This window comes from Myotis nattereri (assembly GCF_964212035.1).
Source record: "Myotis nattereri genome assembly, chromosome: 3".
NCBI classification, from domain to species: Eukaryota; Metazoa; Chordata; class Mammalia; order Chiroptera; family Vespertilionidae; genus Myotis; species Myotis nattereri.
The window spans coordinates 67,601,808-67,623,580 of NC_138077.1; the positions used below are offsets into that span (position 1 = coordinate 67,601,808).

The window sequence follows — 21,773 nt, forward strand, 5'->3', positions numbered from 1 at the left end:
CTTTGCAGAGTCACTAACAAGCATGAGCAGTTCATGGATTTAGTGTGCTCTTTGGCAGAAATGAAAAATTCTAAGATTTTGGGCAAGAACCCAGCAATCATAAAATTCCTTTGCAGCTGCCCAGGAAGAACACCACGTTCCACCAGCACCCTACTATGCAAATGATGTCCTTCAAAATATTCACATAGCTTTAAATTGATGCGAGTGTAGAGAAATGGTCACACTTCATCTTTGCAGGTAAGACTGTAAACTGGTGCTGTGGATGGTAATTTTGCGACTATTATTCAAAAATGGATGTTTGGTCTCTAGGAAATTATCCTAAGAAAAATATTGTAAAGCTATATGTACAAGAATGTTTCTGAGTATTAATTTTAATGGTGAAATTTGGAAAACTCTAAAATTCAACAATAAATGATGAATCAGATGAAACATGATACATCCATTCAATGAATTTTCAAGGGGGGGGAAATCAGTCTTTTTGATGTAGAAGAGCTTTTTAGGTAGAAAGGACCAGCTTCCTCTTTTCACTTTGTTGAGGCATCCCTGTGGGTCACATCCTCCTGGGATAAGCTGCTCTTCCTCTTTCTAAGAAGCTTCAGTGGTGGACAGGGGGTAGCAAAGAGAACCTAGGTTACGGCCAAGGGATAATAGAGATGTAAACTTTCTACACATGCATTGTAGGATTCTACAATCATAGGCACTAAACTGTGGGCAGTAGGATCCTAAAGGGTCTTTCGTGTTCCCTGAACTGCCTGAATATTTTACAACATTTTATGGGCGGGCGGGGGTGGGAGGTGGGGGGGGGGGGGTTGGGGGGGGGGCGGCGCGCGGAATCTGTTTTGAAATATAAAAGAAAAAGCTACCAAGCCCACCCAATGCACAACTACCTTGAAGCTAGAGTAACAGTTAATACATTAAGCATGCTAAACATAAAAACCCATGTTATTAACAAAGCAGTAGCAAGATAATAACATAGCTACAAACCAACATCTGAGTCACTGAGTGCTTCCAAGGAGCGTGGTTTCAGATGCTCATCTACTATGGATTATGTCATAGCAGTCACTGGCAATTCAAGGCAATTTTGACTTAATCATGTATTGCAGAAAGTATAAATGTTAAAAAAGATTCTGTTCTCTTCCTATTGTTTGCTACGTGCACATGATGGCAAAGAAGGACTGTTCTGATGTGAAAATTGCCATTTCTATAATTTACAGCATGTCAATATCACACAGAGAAAAGCTAAGTGCCAGATGCCTAGAAGAATGCTGCTAGTCGCCCCCAAGCCAGTTCTAAAGGCCCAGTGGTGTCCCTGACTCACAGGGTTTGAATAATGACTATGCCAGCCTTCATTCTCTCTCAATCACCTCTGCTTGTAATTAAAAAGAATACAGAGCATGCTCAGTAGATCTGTAATTTAAGAGAAGAAAAAGGTTGGGGTGTGTGTGTGTGTGTATGTTTATTTTAAGGACTTTGCTCTGGATGTATTCAACCATTAGATTATTTTATGAAGCTGAAATGGGTAAATAAATTATCAAGGACTGGCACCTACCATGTGATGTAGTTCTTTTTTTCCCTTCACCACTTACCCCCCCAGACCCTCTTCCTCCTCCACCACCGCCTCTCCCTCACCAGAGCAATCACCACACTGTTTGTTGTTCATGTCAATGATGAAGTGGTTCTGAAACAATGCTTGGGAGCAGAGAATCTTATCTTACTCAGGGGATATAGTGGCCTTAAGCTTATTCATTATCTGCACAACTGAGGACATTACCAAGGCCAAGGCCATGTGAAAGATGGCCTTGAATCCACATCATTCAAGAAGCTGACCGTGGCCTATTTAAGTGAGGAAATTTAGCCTTCAAAACGTCCAAGGGAACTAAGCACGCAAAACAACTTGCAAGAATGACGTGCTCTTTTCTGCCAATAATGCTATCGTAATTTAAAATTTTACCTTTGTGCTTGACGGTTATCATCACTGTGAAAGATTCATAGTCAACAGGATTATTTCAATTTCAATGGCTGGCAAAAGGAGCAGTTTTGGCAATTACATTTACTATCAACAGCCGTGCTGCCATCTATGCATGATGTCATTAGGGCTTTCTGTAAATGCCTGAAATGGCAGCATGCCTGGAAATAAAAAATAAGACCTTTTAAAACAGTGAGCTTTGTGTTTCCATTGACATAAGACCCAGCTTTAGTCCCAGTGTTTGGGGGGAAGAGTGATATGGAAAGTAGAGAACTCTGGCCTGCTCTGACTGGAGTCACATTTTCTTAAATCATCTTCTGTCTTTGACATATTGGAGAACCAAAGAACGGAACATGCATTCCCACTGCAGATGGCACTGGCCATTAGCACACACTTTTGTCCCTGTGACCAGCGCGAGCCTTGACCTTGGCTCTTGGGCTGAGGCGACAGATGTGTGGAGCTGAGACCTGCAGCCATCCCATGGAATAATTTGTACCTTTCACATCAAGGCGAGCTCTAACTAAGCTGATGGAATTTGGCCTTTTAAAATGTAACTTGAAAACAAATAAATTTCATGACTTTAAGGTCCTGACTTTCAACCCTGCTCCTTAGCGGTCCAAGATGGGACAAGACTCCCCAGCATGGGAGCGTAGGTATTTATTGTTCCAATCACTACAGCCCTTGCTCAAGTCCACCCAGGAAGCAGCTGTCTTAAAATCCAGGCCTCTTCTTCATTGTTTTCAGTCTATTGGGGCAAGTGGTAGAAGCCCACAATGCATTCCCAGGTTGGCACAAAGCAGAAGTTCCCAAGCAAGCATTTGTCTAGCAACGGTCTCGTCTAGCAAGCATTCCCGGCTATCCCAGGCCAGAGAACTTCCTTCAGAGGATCCAGGTGAACTCTGCTCTCTTTTGGCCCCTACACTTAAATAACCAACTAAAGATACAAGGAATGGTAGGTTACATTCTGTTCGCTCAAATAAACTACAAATTCATTCAATTAAGAGCCATGTCCGTATTTCTTTGTATCTCCTAGTGCAGGGATGGCGAACCTTTTGAGCTCGGCGTGTCAGCATTTTGAAAAACCCTAACTTAACTCTGGTGCCGTGTCACATATAGAAATTTTTTGATATTTGCAACCATAGTAAAACAAAGATCTATATTTTGATATTTATTTTATACATTTAAATGCCATTTAACAAAGAAAAATCAACCAAAAAAATGAGTTCGCGTGTCAGAGGTGTCATAGGTTCGCCATCACTGTCCTAGTACCTAACACAATTCCTTAAATATACAGGGTGTCCCCCCAAAAAATGTATACACATTTTGAATAATTATTAATTTCAATGGGTTAAATCTGAAAAGAAAGAAACATCAATTGAGTTACCAGCTGTTAGTGTGTATACATTTTTTTGGGACACCCTATATTAAGGACTCAATAAACTCTGCTGACTGATTGATTGACAGAGATGGTTTTCTATTCATTTTCATACCTTCAGCACATAGATGGCTTTTGCTGATTACCAGGATAGGACAGTTTTGAATAAATAAATGAAAAAAGGATGCTACTTTAAGACATTAGTTAATAATGTCTTAGGACAAGTCACTAAGAGAGAATTAGCAGAAAATCTGTTAAAAATCTTCTGCTGAGTCTTAGTGTATAAAATAGGTAAGATCAGTGGTGCCTGACTGAAGAAGGACTGAGGACCCAGGATCCTATCTCCTCAGCAGCTCTGCCCTCCCCTGCCATGTGGATCCCATAGAAATCTCTATGGAAGCTTAGAACTGCAAAGAACTCAGTCTGAAAAACCACCACCTAAACAGAGTTTAGTAATGTTTATAATTTCATTTATTTTTTACTTTTACCTTTTTTTATTTATTAACAATTCAGTATGTGGATAAAAGACCTTACTTATTTTCTTACTTAAATGCATTGCTTTACTTCCTCCTCCCCCCGCACCCTCATTTCTACTGGTAGCAAAAATGAGATGACTTGGTGGTCCCCAGACTAATTTGCCTTCTTAATTTTTCTGTGGAGGAGTGAATCTTTAAATCCTATCCCATCCATGCTAGATCTGTCTTAGGCAGTAGTTTAGGGGCTTAGACCCTATAACTAGAAACAAGCAATTTGCATTGCCTATCACTCCTGGCTGATGAAAAAAACTGTATAGCTGTCATCATCAGACCCAGGGCCTGGCCTGCAGGGAAAAGATTATTGCTAGAGAAGTGAAAACTGCTCACTCCTTCAGCTGCTCATCACCCATTCATTTGATAAAACCACCCACCCGTCAGACACTTCCTGGGCACCTATAGAGAGTGCCGTGAGAACTGGGGTTTGGGCTTGCTCATTCCCCACAGAGTCTCTAGAATAATAAGAACAAGGTAGGTACTCAAAAAATATGTGGGGGGTCAAAGACCTTATTCTTGAACTCATGACATTGGGCTCTCAGAGTGGGCAAAACTCTCAATTGTCTACTGCAATTTCAGAGATAAACATTACAACCTTATAAGAGCTTCCTCAAAGCTAAGCTCTATTTCCACGGTTACAACTACAGCTTAATCCTATCCTAGTGTCCACTTGAGTGAAATAGGAATCAGTCCTACCTGCAAAATCCCTAAGGCAAAAAAAAATGAACATTACACTTTAAGACATAAGACTAATTTGTTTATTTGGTGTATTCTGTAAGTGGAGAAGAGAAAATTTGGGGAAATAAATAAATAAATAATCAGACAAACGGAGACTTGAGGGCAAAGAAGGAGCTGAGGGGAGGAAGCGGAGTCTTTGCATAGTTCTAAATGAACAGGAGGTGGCAGCAGTAGGCAACGCGGGTTCTCAGCAGAAATGCAGCACTTGCAAAAACCAGGGACAGGAGGCTTTGAGAAAGGTCAGAAGGTGACTAACTATTTCTTTGTCATAGAGACCCGTGGTGTGGAACATCCGTCCTCTCTACTGGGGGCGGATGCAGCGTCTCACAGGATCTGCCTGGGCATCCCGTACCCCGTCATGCCCGCCTGGGAGGCGCCCTTGTTGCTGCCCATCTGCAGGCCTATCACATTCTGTCCTTGGCGAAGCTGCTCCTCTGAAAATCCTCTCCGATTCTGCTGGGCTTTCCTGGGCAGAGGGAGGGAGATGGAATAATGTCATTCTGACGGTTTTCAAACCCTTCCCAAGATAGGTAGTTAGACAAGCTTTGGTGGGGGCGGTCACAAGATAGAAGAGCAGGCCCTATCCTAGGCTACAGTCTGGCCATGAACTATGGCCCTACCCTGGACTATGACCCTTCCCTGAGCTATGGTTCTATCCTAAGCTATAGTTTTACCCTGAGCTATGGCCCTACCCTGAGCAATGGTTCTACCACACGCAAGCCCTGCTGTAATGCATGAGCTCTTACTCCTTGGAAGCCCAGATGTTTTTCTAGAATTTCCAGCCAAGATCAGTAGCTGCCCCTCTGGGGACTTCACTCTTGGATAACTTTTCTGTCACCCTCTTTCTCACAGTTACTTCAAACCCTTATGAAAATTAAAACCAACTCTTCTTACAAAGCATGTCATTAATCCCAGTCCACCCTTCCCTGTAAAGGCCAAGGGTTAAAGTTCCATTTTAGAGCTGAAAGACCAAGAAGTTATAAAGGGGAAATTTCTTACTCTAGATAAGAAGTCAGCAAACTTCAGCAAAGGGCCAGATAGTAACTAATTTTGGCTGTGGGGGCCTTAGAGACCATGACAGGTCATTAATAAAACTAGGACTGAAACCAGAATTTCAACTGGCCAATATCTAGGTGATTTTTTAGACCAAGTTCTTTTGAAATAACACAGACTTGCACCTTTTTTTAACCATCAAAAAGAAGAAAAGGGGGGTTAGGGAAATGAAGAGTCAGTTAACTGGTACAACACGTTCTTTTCGCTTCATCTCCCACTGAATTATTGGGTTGAGTTTCAGCTCTCTACTACCCCCAACTCCTGAAAAACAACAACAAAACAAAACTCCTTAGGAAAAGGCCCTTTACTGACATGACTGTATAATTTATTATTCAATTCAGACCAGGCCACTTCTGAGAGTACTATTAATAAATACACCAGGACAACAAGTATTAACCACTGTCTCAGGCAAATAGGACATATTTTCCCTTCATTTAGTAGATGATAGATAGATAGATAGATAGATAGATAGATAGATAGATAGATAGATATGGAGAGAGAGAGAGATGAGAGAGAGAGAAAGAGAGAGAGAGAAATAGATATTAGTTTGATTCAGGCTACTTGGGTCATAATAAAACCAAGTTCAGACATCAAGCCACCTCTGAGAAAAGCAATTTAGTCCTGCTCAATCTCAGAAGGAACAGAACCTGGAAGCAATGGTAGCAAAGGCCTGACCATTTCTGCCCCAGGGGGATGATGGCCTGAACATCAACATCTTCCCTTGCTCTGGGAGACTCAGTTGTGGGGACAGGAGTGCTTGTCCCTAGGGACTTTGTGTTGAAATAGCCTCCGGGAACTACAAGGCTTCAGATGCTCCCTTTCATTCAAGTCAACCTCTGCTCCCGCAGGGCCGAGAAAGGCTTTTACCTGTGAAACCAGGATGGCTCTCCCCGGTAGCAGCCGTCATCCTTGGTGACTGCAACGCTGCCTAGAGCCATCAGGGTCCTCTGCACAGCTGCCATGTCCTTCCCTGGAAACCAATGAAGAGATTCAAGCCAAGGAATCTGGAAAGAGGGGGCTGGGCCTTCGGGAAGGGAATTCTGATAAGGGGCTGCAGGCAATCACATTCTGGGGACAGGGATAGGAAATACTTCTCAAAGTGGCCTGCAGACAAGCAGAGCCCAACCTCTCAGAAAGAAAGAAACAAACAAACAAATCACCGGGCTCATTCTTTTCTATATGAGGCATACCAGAGATGCCAGTTTCTAACCCGTTCAGAGTTGCTGTATGAATCGGACACTCCAAACACTTAGCAGCTCGGATCTAGGTATGTCCCCACTCTGAGCAGAGGCCCTGGCCCGGGTGGGTCCTGCTGGCAGTGGTGCGGAGAAGTCCTGTGGGCAGACTGGTGGTGGATTACGGAAGAGGATTTTCCTCAGGACGGGAAAGAGAAAAGGAGACTGGAAAGAAACCGGCTGGATGGATTAACTGCACCAAACCCCAGGTGGCTTCTCCCTTTCACTTTATCTGGGTTAAAAGGATCTAAAATCACCCATGTGCATCAAATTGAGTATTCACATGGCTGTTTGGGCTGGAGGCCTGGCAAATGAGGAAAAACAAAGCAACACAGAAGCACTCAAGTGACACAGATGACAGACCCTTTATTCTGTGCTGCTTGAAGGAGTTAATGGAGACAATAAATAAGTGGTAGGCAGGCATGCATAAGAGAGAGAGAGAGAGAGAGAGAGAGAGAGAGAGAGAGAGAGAGAGAGAGAGAGAGAGAGAGAGATGGGAGGGGAAGCACTGTTAGCTGAGGGGACCAGGGACCAGGCCAGGGACCCTTAACCCATGGAGAAGGCAATTAGACCCTCCAGGTCAGCCTGCTCCTCCCATCTTTTCTCCCTTCCTCCCTTCCAGTTGACTAACATGTCCTGGACTGAGAAAGATGCTGCTATGTGATTAGCCCTGCAATTTAGAACCAGATCCAAGGTCCATACGAACCAGTTTGGAATGCAAAAGCTAAAGGCACAGGGTTAGAAAGGAAGGCAGCATTCAGCCTGCTGGGGAGTGGGGGAAGTTAAAGGACAAAGATTAAAAGGCTCCCTTCAGGCTGAGTGAGCCATCTGTCGGCTCTCCAGCCCAGCCGCTGCCGCACAGTCACGGGGAAATACAGGGTTCTGGGGGAAAGGCAGACGGGAAGTGAGAATGGAGTACAACTCTAATAAAATAAGCAATTAAGGCCTACAGAGGAAGTCCAGTTCAGGATGTCCATTTATTCAAAGATGAGAGAGACAGCAGATCCTTCTCTCCTCGCCTCTCTCCTCCGTCCCATTAACCAGGGGTGGTTTCCTGGATCCTGAGGCCTTGTGGGACTGGTTAATGGCTACAGGGATAAAATGCTCTTAATGTAGAGTCCCCAAGACGCAAGGGACAGCTGGGATAGTGGAGAATGGAGAACCTGGGCAGCAGAGGAAGGAAGAGAGCACAAGTAACACTGAGAATTAAGAAAGAGGAAAGACAGATGTGGTTAGTAGCATGATTTTTCTCTTCTGCAGATGAAAAACGTTTCTGTAATTGTCGCTGAATAGCAGGATACTTGGATATTTAAAAAAAAAAAAATAGAACTGCAGTGATGCTGCTCTGAAGGACCACGCTGGGAAGTAGTGAGTCACTAAAGAGAACCTAGAGAAACGATTAAGCACAGGGAGGCTCGGGAGGGTTAGGGTGGATCACGCATCTCCACTCTGTGCAATGAGCGCACTAGGGATGTTTCCGATGGTTGGTATGTCCAGGTTCTGGGAATCTGTGGAGCTTGACAGCCAGCAACTCAGTCACAGACACTCTCCTGGAGCCATGGGTGCCGAAGCAAGTTCTGTTAACCGTAGACCCAAGCCCCCTTCGTGTAGCTGGCTAAAGTATATACTACATGAGCCCAGAAAGGATGGAGGGAACTAAGTTGGGGGTAAAAGGAAGATACCTAGAACTATAAAGACCACCCCACCTTCATCCCAGAGAATGGAAAAGGAAGCAACTACACGATTGGGACAAAAGAAGCTAGGGAAGGAGGCATTAGATAGGAACAACATAGAAAGGTTTTCCTTAAGAGAGTTTCCAAGACAAAAGATTTGATGTAAATTATAGGCCAAACACTTTACCATACGCGACATTGACCCCATAGAATTGGTGTTATTCCTCCCAATGTATTGATAGAAAAACGAATCTGGAGATATTCACTAACTTGATTCACCCACCAAGTAAACCAGGGCCTGGCTTTAGCTCTGGTTTCTGAAAATAAAGCACACAAACCGTCCACTAAGCCACTTGACATGGGTCCCCATCGCAGGCGGCTGAGGCAGCTGCCTCGGTGACCAGGGATGAGCTGAAGGTCTGGCAGTGGCTGCTTCAGTGCCAGTCCAGAGCGAACGCACTGGGAGGAGAAAACTGGCCACAGTTCCTGGACCCCACAAGATCAAAGGCACCAGCCGCGAATGGCGGTAAGTTCTGGAGTGTTTTTGTCTGAAATCATTTCTCCAGGTCTCAACTCAAATAAGATTGAAGCAAGAAAAGGCAGTTCAAGTCTATTATTGTCCAGATTCTAAATAACGCCATGAACAGAAATCTGTGTCTGTAACTAGTTGGTATCTAGCCTGTTTCTTGTCATGTGTGGTTCCGTTTCTGGTAGATGTTTCTGGGAAGATTTCCAGCACTCAGGCTGCACTTCCCTGACCAGCTCTGAAACCCAGATCAAGGGCTGTGGGTGGAAAGGGGCCGTTGTGGAGGCTGATCCCTGTCACTGGGGTCAAACGTTTAAATGTCTAAAGGAGCACCGACATGAAGCAGTATCTGTGAAGTGTGCCAGGTAGAAGGCAAGGAAAGCTAAACTGCTGTGTCACCGCCAAGTGCCGAGAACACAGCCTGCTTCAGGGCAAGAGCTTCTTGGATGACTTATGGGACGGTGCAGGGGTCTCTTTAAAAATATGAATTTTGAGGTCATTCCCTGGGGAGACTGATTCAACAGGTGGGGCTTAGCAGTTTATATTTTTAATAAACTCTGTGAGGCAAGTTTGAGGAACTTGGGTTTCACCTGGTGGCTCCCAAATGAGACTGATCATCAGAATTACCTGCGAATCTTAAAAATGCAAATTCTGGGACAATCTCCTGAGGCGATTCCGATGCAGCCAGGTGGGATAGGCAAGCTCCAGTTCTTTGGTTTTTAATTTCTTAAAAAATCAAAATGTCTGGCATGTGCTAAATACTAAGTAATATTTGTTAAGCAATAACTCCTTCCTTCAGAGATATCTTCTTCAAAGTCAAATAGTAAAATCAATAATTAGAAGGGCTCTGCTCCAAGCTGTAAGCCAGCTCAGAGGCCTGGGAGCTTGGAATCTCTTTGATCCCTGAAAGCTACCTCTAGATCAGCGGTTCTCAACCTGTGGGTCATGACCCCTTTGGCGGTCGATCGGCCCTTTCACAGGGGTCGCCTAAGACCATCCTGCATATCAGATATTTACATTACGATTCATAACAGTAGCAACATTACAGTTATGAAGTAGCAACGAAAATAATTTTATGGTTGGGTCACAACATGAGGAACTGTATTTAAAGGGCCAGAAGGTTGAGAACCACTGCCCTAGATACTGTGGCAAGATCGTTTGAAAACCACTGCTCAAGGCTATTCTCCCAAGGGGGAGAAAAAAAGAATAGTACCAACTAAGTGCTGGGAATTTTCTAGATGCTGGAGAGCAGAAATGAGGCTGAATCCTAATGGTGATCTAAAAATGAGACCTCTACTCTGGCCAGGGTGGCTCAATGGATAGAGCACTGGCCCAAGCACCAAAGGTTCCCAGGTTCATTTCCCAGCCTTGGTCTCTCACATCGAGGTTTCTCTTTCTTCCTCTCTTTCCGCTCCCCTCCCTCTCACTCTCTCTTTAAAAAAAAAATCATTGGGAAAAAATATTCTTGGGTGAGAATTAACAAAAATAATAAGAAGAATGAGACCACTGGACAAAGAAGGGTAGAGACATATGAAAGCGGAGTGGACAAGTGTATACTAACAGCTCGGAGTTTTAATCAGGCTACCTCTAGCCCCCTATCACAGGGGAAGCTAATTAGAACTTGAATTTGTGACAAAAGATGGTGACCCAGTAGCTTCCCTGTCTCACCAACAAAACTTTTCTGAGAGTCTCAGATAGCAACTGTTACTTCCACTTGACGCGAGAGTGTTCCCTATTTACTGCATCATCACAAAACAGTGTTTCTCTAAGTGTGGTCTTTCTTCTAGTCCAAACTACCAAATGGTAATCTCTGGGGAGTGGGGCCAAGGTTCTGCATTTTAAGGCTCCCCTGGCCCAACCTCAGGGATTCTTAATGCCCTGAGGTCATTACCCTAAAGATGCTAGAACAAAGATTTTTTTATTACTTTCTTGATAGCTTATGCATGTCTCTGAAAAGAAAAATATAAAGAGAACAGTAAAAAGAAAAAGAAATGGCCAGAGAAGCGTCATGTTGGTGGAGAAAGTTGAGTTGGACATTCTACTTTCAATACTTAAAACTCAGTGTTATGGTCAAAATTCTGCTCCAAAGCATCTTCCATATTACATCAGTTTTGACTCATCCTTTGCTACTCCTGGATTACTGACTTTTTTCATCTTTCTGGGACTTAGAGAGAAAGCAATCGGTGGAAGGAGTCATTTCTTATTTCCCTGAGTAGAAGTTAGGGATAGGCCCCAATTCTCCTTTCAAGGTGGAGGAAAGCTTGCTATAGTCAATGGAGAAAAGTCAGAGGGGAGGCAGGGCTTGCACTGTGAATTTAATTAATTTTTGTTGCTTGTCTCCCTGGAGAAACTCTCTAGGGCAGTGGTTCCCAGACCAGCAGAAGCAGAGTCATCTATGAATTGGTAAGAGATGCAAATTCCTAGGCCCTACCCCACACATAATAGTTCAGAAACTCTGGGCTGGGCCCAGCAATCTGTTTTAACAAGATGATTCTGATGCACGCTGGAGTTTGAGAACATCTGCTAGAGAAAACAGCAGCCAAACACAATTGGGAGCAGCACTTATAAGAAATGCTGTGAAGGCTGTTCGGATAGAAAAGGAAGCTTCAAGCAGGAGGCATCTGTGATGTCTCAAGTCACTACAGGCACCTCACAGTATCCCAAAATACCTCTCAAATTGGGTGAAATGTCTCTTTGCTCTGCTGTTGAGGAATGACACATGCAGTGACACCTCCTCAGAGAATATATTTGGACTTTCCAGGCACTCCATCCCCGGATGTAAAACCCACCTCCCCCCTAACTGCCAGCCATTCAGGAGGGGGAACAGGGAGGCATGAAAAACCTGTGTGTCTCATTCATCATCAGTAAAATCACTGAGAAGAGTAATCAGATTTGACTGATCTTTGAGTCTTGCCTGCTCTGACATTCTAGAATTCTACATGTGTAATGTTCACCACATAGTTATGCAAAGGTTAGTCGTCAAGGGGGGCTTCGAGTAGGGGAAAGAAGCCAGCATTGTGCTAGGCATTTTACACATTTAATCATTACAGGAACCCTCTGAGGAAGGCGTTAGGCCTGTTTATAGAGAAGGGAACTGCGGCTCTGTGAAGCTAAGCAGTTCAAACTGGTTCGCACAACTAGGATGTAGTTAAAGGGTTTCAGCCCATCTACCCGGCTCCCAGAGTCATGCTCTTTCCACTGTGCTGACATCTTCTGGGTCTGAAATTGGGGAAAGACATCAAGAGGATCATGACCAGTCCCTAGCTGTTTGGCTCAGTGGATAGAACATCAGCCTGTGGACTGAAGGGTCCCATGTTCGATTCCGGTCAAGGGCACATCCCCGGGTTGCCAGCTCAATCGCCCTTAGGGGGCATGCAGGTGGCAGCCACTCAACAATTCTCTCTCATCATTGATGTTTCTATCTCTCTCTCCTTCCTCTTTAAAATCAATAAAAATATTTTTTTAAAAAAGGAGGGTAATGGCCAGGAGGTGGGAAAAAGTGTAAAGCCTGCCCCTCCCTACTGAGGAATGGCAGACAAATGAGGGCAAAGGTCATCCAGGTAACCTACCAACTTCTGTGTGAAGCCATTAATGGAATCCATTTGTTAAAAGACAAAATTTGTGCCTGTCCAGCCTTGCTCCTGTGCTCTCATTTTGTATTAGTCTTAAAAAAAAAAAAAAAGGCCAATCACAGCAGTAATTTTTACATTTATTATGCTATGTTATTGCCAGGCACTATGCTAAGCACTGCTCACGCATTATTTCACCTATTCCCCATGTCAACCCTGTGAAATAGATATGATTATTCCCATTTACATTAAGCTGAGGAAATAGAGGCTTAGAAAAGTTAATTGATACGTGATGGAGCAGAGCTCTGAACCACAGTCTAATTTCTGACTCACTGGACTACCTTCCACGATAAGTGTTCTTTGGGTCTGTCTGACCAGCATACTCACTAACTCTCACATGTTCTCTCTCTTTTACACACACACACACACACACACACACACACACACACACACACACTTTTCTTGCTCATCCCTTTCTCTCCTTCCCCCTTTCCCTCTGAAGATGCTGAAATCTAACCTCCAGTTCACTCTCCTCTGAGCACAGACAGCTGAGTCAGCCCCAGCCCTGCCCTACCCCTACCCTTTCCAGTGGCCCTACCTGAAAGTCACCAACCAGGCACTCAGCTTCTCATTGAAGAGAGACTTGCCCAGTCCCCTCCCATGCTCTAAGTGCCCTTCCTCCTTCAGCATCACCAGCTCCCTCCCGGGGAACTTTACTAGTTTTGTCTATAACATCCCTGTGAATGGGTTGTTTTCTGGACCATTCAGCCTTGGGTTCCTTTTTGAAGTCCAGAACCTTTCATTCTGGTGCCCCCATTCCATTCCAAACATTTCACTTTGTATCTAAAAGGGTTTTCAGGATAGTGGGCACATCTGGAGCCTCTGCCTGTCTAGATAACTGAAGCCTAAGTAGAAGGCATTTGGCCAGCCTGGGCTCCATCCAGGCTCTATATGTCTGCAACATAATAGCAGCCCAAAGTCGCTGGGCAGCTATGGGCAGGATGAGCCCTCCTTGGAGAGATGCCAGGCAGAGGGCAAGGGGAGCTGAGAGGTGTGGAGCATAACATGCATGCAGAGGAGGAAGAGGAGGACTCAGGCAAGGAAGGCTGGACCTGCAAAAGCCAGGGCCACGAGGGCAGAATCAGGAGTGAATGTGAGTAAACTGAAAACCACAGTCAGGGTGTAGAATAGCAGGGGGAATGTGGCACTAAGCTAAGCAAATGGCTGGTCCAATAGCTCTGTATACAAACACGTACACGCTCATACACACATAGACACACTAACTGTGCCTCACAGCATCCCTCTAAGGCCTGCATATTCATCCCCAAACTCAAGAATGACAACCAGCTTTTACAGAAAGGACCCAACCTCAGTTGCCCAGTCCATGTGCAATCTGTGGGCTCACTGCTGGGTTTTCTAGGGCCACTGCCCCACCTCCTTTCTCTGCTCAAAGAGCAACCCACCTTCCCACCTCTTTCTTGCTCCATTGCATAGAAACCAGCTCTGGCCTGAGCTTCAGACAGTGATCTTGGGGGATGTCAAGTATCTCCTTTAAGGTTTAAAATGAGTCTCCCTGAAATTCAGTTCTCAGTTACCCCTCCATGGAGAGGGCCACCACACCCTGGGGACTCTAGAGGCCATCTGAACACTCCTACACGCTGCTTTCCTGTGGCCAGCTCTCCCTACCTCCTGCATGACCTTACCTGTAGCAGACCGGCCACAGCACCTCGGGAGTGGGTTTCCTCCCTTAATTCTTTGACAGCTCCATCCTTCTTCTGCCTGGGGTTGAGACCCCTCAGTGTCTGCCTTGTTTGCTTTTTCTAGGAGCATTAACCTGTCTGGGAATCCACCTGTCCACTACCCTATCTCATGCCTCTCAACCCCCCTCTTCCCTACGAGGTATCTAACACACAGGGCTGGGGCGGTGGTATAGATCAATACCTGCTCTCGCTCCCCCATCACTGTCAGCACCTCCTGGGTGCTGTAGAGTCTTTGGAAAAGGGGGAAAGGTAAGCAAAGCATCCTCAGTAATGGAAAGTCAGGAAAGCACCCTAGGGAGACACACCTCTCACACACCTTCCAGGTTCTTCATCCTCTTACATCTCCTGTACTGGGTGGGGGAGCTCATGGGGCCCCTTCCATTTACATAAACCCCCCTAGTTAGTGCAGGGGCTCTAGCCTTTTGTCCCACACAGCTCTGACTCATCCTCCTCCTTTTCAGCCTCATCCATCATCATTATGACTCAACAGCTCACTCATAGATTAGGTGAAGGCAACAGCCTACTGGCCGAAGCGTGGCATGGCAGACTAGTTAAGGCCTTATTGTTTGGCATCAGAAAGATTGGGTTTGACTCCTGAACTTTGCTAATTACCAGCCAGCGAAATGATGAACACATGCAATCATGGGCAAGCTCCAGTTTTGTCATTTATGAAATGGGCAAATTAATAGCTTTTACTTCATAGAACTGTAGGAGAATTGATTGGCAGTATGTAGTAAAGTACTTGAACCTTGCCTAGTGCATGGGAAAAATATCAGTAAGCAGTAGCTATCTTCATTAGCTGGGGAAACTCACCATAGTTTTGATCTAAAAAGAAAGTATAAACTCTAGCATTCCACAGGGATCTGGAGGCACGTGCCCATGAAGTCAATGGCCGGGCCTGAATGTCTGACTACCCAATTTTCCAAGTAATGGCAAACACAAGGAAAACTGACAGTTATCTTAGAATTTTAACTGCTTGTCTGTGAGTGAAACAGGAAATGCCAGCTCTCTGCCTAACATAGAGGAGGGTGAGAGGATTAAGGAGGCAACAGTTTCTTTATAAGTTGTTTAGAAGAATAATGTTCTGCAAGAAATATATTTCAACCATCATCTGACTATCCCTTAAAATCTCATCGTCTATTGATCACAGGAAAGTTACCCCATTCTCACTGCCAGGAGAACCATTTGGTCGATGCCATGAGCATCCTATTGGTTGGGTCGCTGATGACAGCCAGTGACAATGAGCAGGACAGAGCAGAGTCAACCTGGAAACCCTGCTGGGATTGGTCTGCATCTCCCTGTGCCCAGGTAGGCCTAGTGTGAACAGTTGCATGGGTGGGCATCTACATTTGGTCTCAGGGGGACACAGCACTATGATCATAGGTCCCAAATTCTCTGGCAGTGTCTTCACGCCCCTCATTTCCCCCAATAATGGTGGATTGTTATATATGTCCTGAAATGTGGTATGATTTTTATGCCTCTTAAGGTTTCTTAAGTCAATTCACAAATGTGAAAGAAGAAACCATTTATCAGACTCTCTGAGAGAATACATATCTGGAAGGTATAGTCACCAAGCTCCTAGTTTAATAAACGGTTGAGGTGCTATTTATTTCTGAGACTGAATGACAAAATTGCACCAGGTGGCTTTATCTGAGTCCCACTGCTGGTGAGTCAGAACACACCACCACACACACACACACACACACACACACACACTCTCACACACACCCCACTTTCTTCCAGTAGCTTTTTGTTCAGAAAGGGTATGATGTGGGAGGGATAGCAGGAATGAATGGCACCCATATAATGATTTTAGCTTCCTCTCTGTTTATTCCTTAGTGTTTTGAGGTCCCTGCTGTGAAATGGGGTGTGCTTTTCCTTCAAGGAGGGTACCCCTTTCAATGGAACATCATAAAGGGGAGACTAACAACACCCCTGGGTGACAGCTGGTAGCACGCCCCCTCTTCACACACTCAAACACATTCACACACACACACACACACACACACACACAGGTACAGGGAAGAACATCGTGAGCAGATTTCACAAAGAAATGGGCAAGGAGAGGGGGAGGGGAGAACAATCCCCAAAGGCATAGAGCTGTTTACCTTCCCATAAATCCACTGTTTGAAAAATGTCAGTGGTCCTGACGCCGTAGGTCTCTGCAGCTTTTAGGAACTGGGAGATCTGCTCCATCTGCTTAAAAGCCATCTTGGACTCGGAGATCTTGGCAATGGGCTCTTGTCCAGGTGGGTATAAACTGTTTATCAGCTTGCACAGGACCTGAAGGGGAAAAGGCAGGGACGCCATCAATTTTCCCTTCAATATTTACCTACCACTAATGCAGTGAACCCTGGCCCCCACCGGACACAGCTGAGAGGTTTGACACGGGCATGTCTTGGGCCCCAGGCAGGCATGAGGTCTAGGCTGGGTGGCCAAGCTCCCATACCAAACCCCAAAGACCCAGGCAACCCCATCCCAGGGCTGCTGCTGACCTCAGTGAGCCCAGTAGCCCAGGAATCCTTCCATCCTTGCTCCTCCCTTCCCTTTTCCGGGTGAGGGTAAGAGTGTTTACAGATAGGAAATGATGTGCAGGGACGAGGCCATGATTTCAATGCAGGGATGAGCTAGTGGTGGCGCCCAGGGTGGTCAGATGATAGCATCTAAGATGATTTCTGCCATCAAAAGGCAGATCCGAATCAGCCTTCAGTAACTCATCCCATATATGCTAATGATGTATACGCAAACGGAACAGGGTACCCTCCTCCCAGGTGCCTATCACCCAAGTGCTGGGCAGCCCAACAGAAGCGTGGGTTAACAGTTATGTAACAACAGTCAGTCACACCCTGACGGGAAACGATGGGCTTGTTTGAATCAGCAGAGCCTGCGGTCCCCGATTCCCCAAACACAGGAGCATATGGTCAGAAAAGCAGTTATCAAATAAGCATTCCCTTCAGTTCCCTGAGAGCCCCTCCATTCACCAGACAGACATGGAGCACCCCGGGAGGGGGGGGGGGGCATGGCTCTGGAAGGAAGGTGGTGAGTCTCCCCAGTCCTTTGTTTTACTATGTAACCAACCATTCCCCTGGGGAAGGGATGGCCCCAGATGAGCTGATGCACCAAAAAGGCTGGAGCGATCTCAAGGAAATATTTACCTCTATTCTCACTGGAAGAGCAAAAGGGCTTCGGGTTTGCCAAGAGCTCAGAAGGCAGCTGCTGTGTTGGATGGGTGGAGAATCCCCTAAGCTAGCTGGGGAAGGGGCGCGGGCGGGGGGGGGGGGCGGGGGGGCAGATCTTCCAACCCCGAGTAAGTCAAGGCATTTCCATGCCCTCCCAGGGGACCCAAAGCGGGCAGCAGCTGCCCCCCCAACCCCCCCCCCCCCCCCCGCAACCTCACCTGAAAAGAGAAGGAAGCCCCGGAGGCTGCCCTGCCCACCGATCCCGCCGTCCTTACCGTCCCGTCCATCAACCACTGCTGAAAATGGGCCCTGCCGGGGGGCGGGTGCTCGATGTCCTCGGCGCACTGCAGGATGATCCAGTCCACCAGCTTGTTCTCCAGGTCCGCGTCGTACTTCTGCTCGATCTTCTCCTGCACCTCTCGGCTTAAGCCGTAGCTCGGGCCCCGGTTAGCCATCGCTGCAAAGAAGAGAGGACACGCGCGGCATCCACACAATAGCGCGGGGCTGGAGGTGGCCGGGCCGCCTGGCCCCGCGGCAGCACAGCGGGCAGAAAACCGGGCGTGGTTTAAATCAAGGAGCCAATGAAGCCGCGGGGATTTCACCTACAAACAAGAAAGAAAAGCGCAGCCACGCGCCAGCGACTCTAGAATAAAGCCCCTGCGGGTCCGGGGGGAGGGGGGCGCTGGAACCCGCCTCTCGGTCCCGCCTATCAGCCCGAGGAGATGATGCGCGGGGACTCACATTCACAGCAGCAAGGCAGCTGGGTGGTCGTTTCTCTCTCCTTCCAGCAGCACTTTGCCGTGGCAGGGACCCTGAGATGGGACGGAGCAGGTGACTAACGGGCAGGGAGGACGGCCGCCTTGACGGTCAGCTGCCTGTGCTGCATGGCTTTTGCTAGAATGGTGCACTGATTCGATTTTCTCCAGGCTGAGGGAGGTCACACCAGGGCCGTTGCTAAGAACCCTCCAAAAAGCCAGCCCTCTCCGCCGCCTCCCTCCCCCTGAGCGCTTCTTTCTCAGCTGCAGGATTCTTGCCCCTCCTCTGGGGGACGCGGCCCCTCGGATCCCAGGCCAGCGCACAGCTGCACTGGGGATGGGGCCTGGGAGAGGGTCCATGCAGTCAGCTGTCCATCTGTCAGGGGTTGCCAAGCCGCTCCCCGCTGCCAGAGGGAACAGTTGTCTGGCAGGATGGGACAGGAGGGGCTGAGAGCCGCAGCCATGAACTGGCTCTGCTGCCAGCCAGATTTCATCCAGAAACTTCCATCCTGTGGGAAACTGTTGTGCCTCAGGTTGACTTATTCAAGGACTGCAGCTTTTTAATGCTGTTTTTACTAGAAAGACACCGAGAGCATGTTTTATAAATTAAAAAGAGCTCACTATGCTAAGAACTCTTGGAATAAAAGATTTGGATAGGGTGTAAAGATTTTATTTTCATTAAGGAACAGCAGAGGACAACTAATGTGTTATCAGTGGTAACTGTGTTTGCAAACAAGACTTCAGAAGAAATCATCAAACTTATGTTGACCTGAAATTTTTTTTTTTTATATATAACTGTTAAAGGGTTTGGCAGTTTATCTTCCTGGTCTGGGAGTAAAGATTGAGTCTTACTGGTTTTGTCTAAGTCTCTGGGTACTTATCGTGAGAGAAACAGCCAAAAATTGTTCTCTGGTTCATTCAACAAATAGTTTTTGAGCACTTTACTGTTTCAAATACTGTGCTCAGAAGGAATAGAGTATAATTCTTGCCTCAGGAACGATTGATCATTTGACTCAGGCACATTAGATAAAGCAATTCTAGTACATGGGGTGGTGATCTTTGTTTCTGTGGGAAATTGATTAGAAGCTGTGCAGAAAATGACTCCTCAAATAATACATGTATTGCAAAAAAAATCTACTGCTGTCTGGAGCCTGGACTAGTGAAAATTTAATTACTTAGTACTTAAGTGGTGGGTGTGCCTGAGAAAAGACTCAGTGGTCAGTAGTTGAAGGCTTAGGGAAGAGAATTCTGAAAAACTAAGGGTTGTGGGAGATTCAGGAGTTTTGAGGAGAGCAGCCAGTTTAAAAAACAGCATGAGAAGGGCTGACTAATGAAGGTCTTGATGCTGCATGGAATCCTCAGTTGGAGAAGTTCTACAGACAACAGAACTCTCTCCAGAGACTTCGAGCTTAGGGAAAGGGAGGGAAAACTGTCAGCAGAATTTTGAACGTCACTGAGTTGCATCATGGGTGGCAGCAATAAGGGCAATTGCAACCTCAGACGAAGGAAAGGGAGGCCCAGGGAGAAGGTATGTCACTTTCTCTGCAGCTGGAATTACTTTAAGGAAGATTTGGTTTGTTAATAAAGATAGAAACAATTCTGAAGGAGGTGCATTTGCCCCCATTTTATATTTTTTCAGGCTATGCTTTGCAGATCTTTTACACCCAAAGATTTCTTCCCATTGTAACAAAATAACTGGGTGCTTTAAGTGAATGCTTGAGCTCAAGGTTCTGGAGAGGATATGGCGCCAGCAAGGTATAGGTTAGATGTGTCCAGAAATTCACAGGAAGTAATTACAGAAAAGAAGCTTGATTCCCTGGAGGAGTGACAGTGGAAATTGGCTCAACCCTGTATTTACTGAGTGCCTACTGGTATAGTTAATTTTTCAACATAGTTTTTAAGTGCCCATGTATTGAGATTTAAAAAAATGAATGAGACATGGCGACATGGTTTAGTAGCCAAGCTAAACTTGTAAACAATATGTGCCAGCCAGGTATCATGCTAAAACTATAGACAAGATACAAAGGTACAATTATACCTAGAGGAAGAGGGTAGGGGATTATGGAAAAGGTTTATAAGTGAAATGACTTTAAGTCTTAAAAGATGAGTATGTGTTTGCCCAATGAATGGGGCAAGGTATTTGCTAGGTGGATGGGTGAAGGCAAGGGGGGAAATGTTAGTGGCAAAAGCAGCTTAGTTAAGAAGGTGAAAATGTTCTAATATCCACAAAGCAAAGGGTTAAAGGGAAGAGACACACAGTAAGAAAAATTAGTCTGGCATGTCAGGCAGGCTCCAGATCATGCAATAGTGTGGTTGCAAATGCCCATGGTTAAATTTCTAGGAATTTTGAGGGCCAATGTTTAAATTCAGCCATTATAAACAATTAAATTATATAAACTTACACTTAAATAAATTATATTACAAACCAAAGTCAAATACTCAAAACAGATCACAAAGTTATTTTGCTGTTTTAATATTACCTTTGTTTTTGAGGATATTTATATTTATTGTCTCTATATAGTTGTCCATGAAAGAATGTTCAGCCTAAGAAAAAGTCTTATAAGAGTTTAGTTGAGCCAAACTGATGACAATGACCAGGAAGCAAAATCTCAACAGACTGAGAAAAACGCTCTGGAGAATGGCAGTTTTACAGCTTATTTTATACATTAGTGGACGGATTAGTGCACATTGAAAGGAAATTAATTAGAACATTTTAATATCGCTATTCGCCCTTTCTCTACAATAGAAGTGTCAACCAAATTCATGATCGACAATGACAGATTGAAACACACGTGTGCAATTTGCACCAGCAAGAACTTTATATGTATTGTGCATGCACAAGTCAACTTAGCCATATATATATATATATATATATATATATATATATATACACACACACACACACACACACATATACACTAGAGGCCTGGTGCACAAAAATTTGTGCACTCAGCGGTGGGGTACCTCAGCCTGGCCTATGCCCTCTTGCAGTCTGGGGCCCCTCGGAGGATGTCCACTTGCTGGCTTAGGCCTGCTCCCTGGGGGATCGGGCCCAAGCTGGCAGTCAGACATCCCTCTGGCAGCCCGGCAGCCCTCGAGGGATGTCCACTTGCCAGCGAGGAGCAGGCCTAAGCTGCAGTTGGACATCCTTACTGCTGCTGAGAAGGCGGGAGAGGCTCCCACTATCACCGCTGTACTGGCAGCCATCAGCCTGGCTTGTGGCTGAGCAGAGCTCCCCCTGTGGGAGCGCACTGACCACCAGGGGGAAGCTCCTGCATTGAGCACCTACCCCCTGGTGGTCAGTGTGTGTCATAGTGACCAGTCATTCCCAGTCGTTCTGCTGTTAGGGTCAGTTTGCATATTACCCTTTTATTATAGATGATAGAGGCCTGGTGCATGGGTGGGGGCCGGCTG

The 21,773-nt window shown here is 45.8% G+C and overlaps 1 protein-coding gene across 4 annotated transcripts; it reads right to left on the reverse strand.

Annotated features, from left to right (window-relative positions):
• Positions 1-4,615: 4,615 nt before the first annotated feature.
• TAGLN3 (transgelin 3) lies at positions 4,616-18,855 on the reverse strand. 4 transcript variants are annotated; one of them, XM_081086405.1, is made up of 5 exons: positions 18,346-18,855; positions 17,880-18,061; positions 16,534-16,708; positions 6,530-6,632; positions 4,616-5,075 (listed from the first exon to the last, which is right to left on the reverse strand). In XM_081086405.1, exons 2-5 carry the CDS (start codon positions 18,057-18,059, stop codon positions 4,934-4,936), a joined length of 600 nt encoding a protein of 199 aa, XP_080942531.1. In that variant the 5' UTR covers positions 18,060-18,061; positions 18,346-18,855; the 3' UTR covers positions 4,616-4,933. The 4 variants fall into 4 exon arrangements, with proteins under 4 accessions (XP_080942531.1, XP_080942529.1, XP_080942530.1 ...); XM_081086403.1 differs by having other exon boundaries at positions 17,823-18,061; positions 18,346-18,476; XM_081086404.1 differs by lacking the exon at positions 18,346-18,855 and having other exon boundaries at positions 17,880-18,271.
• Between the last annotated feature and the right edge of the window lie 2,918 nt (positions 18,856-21,773).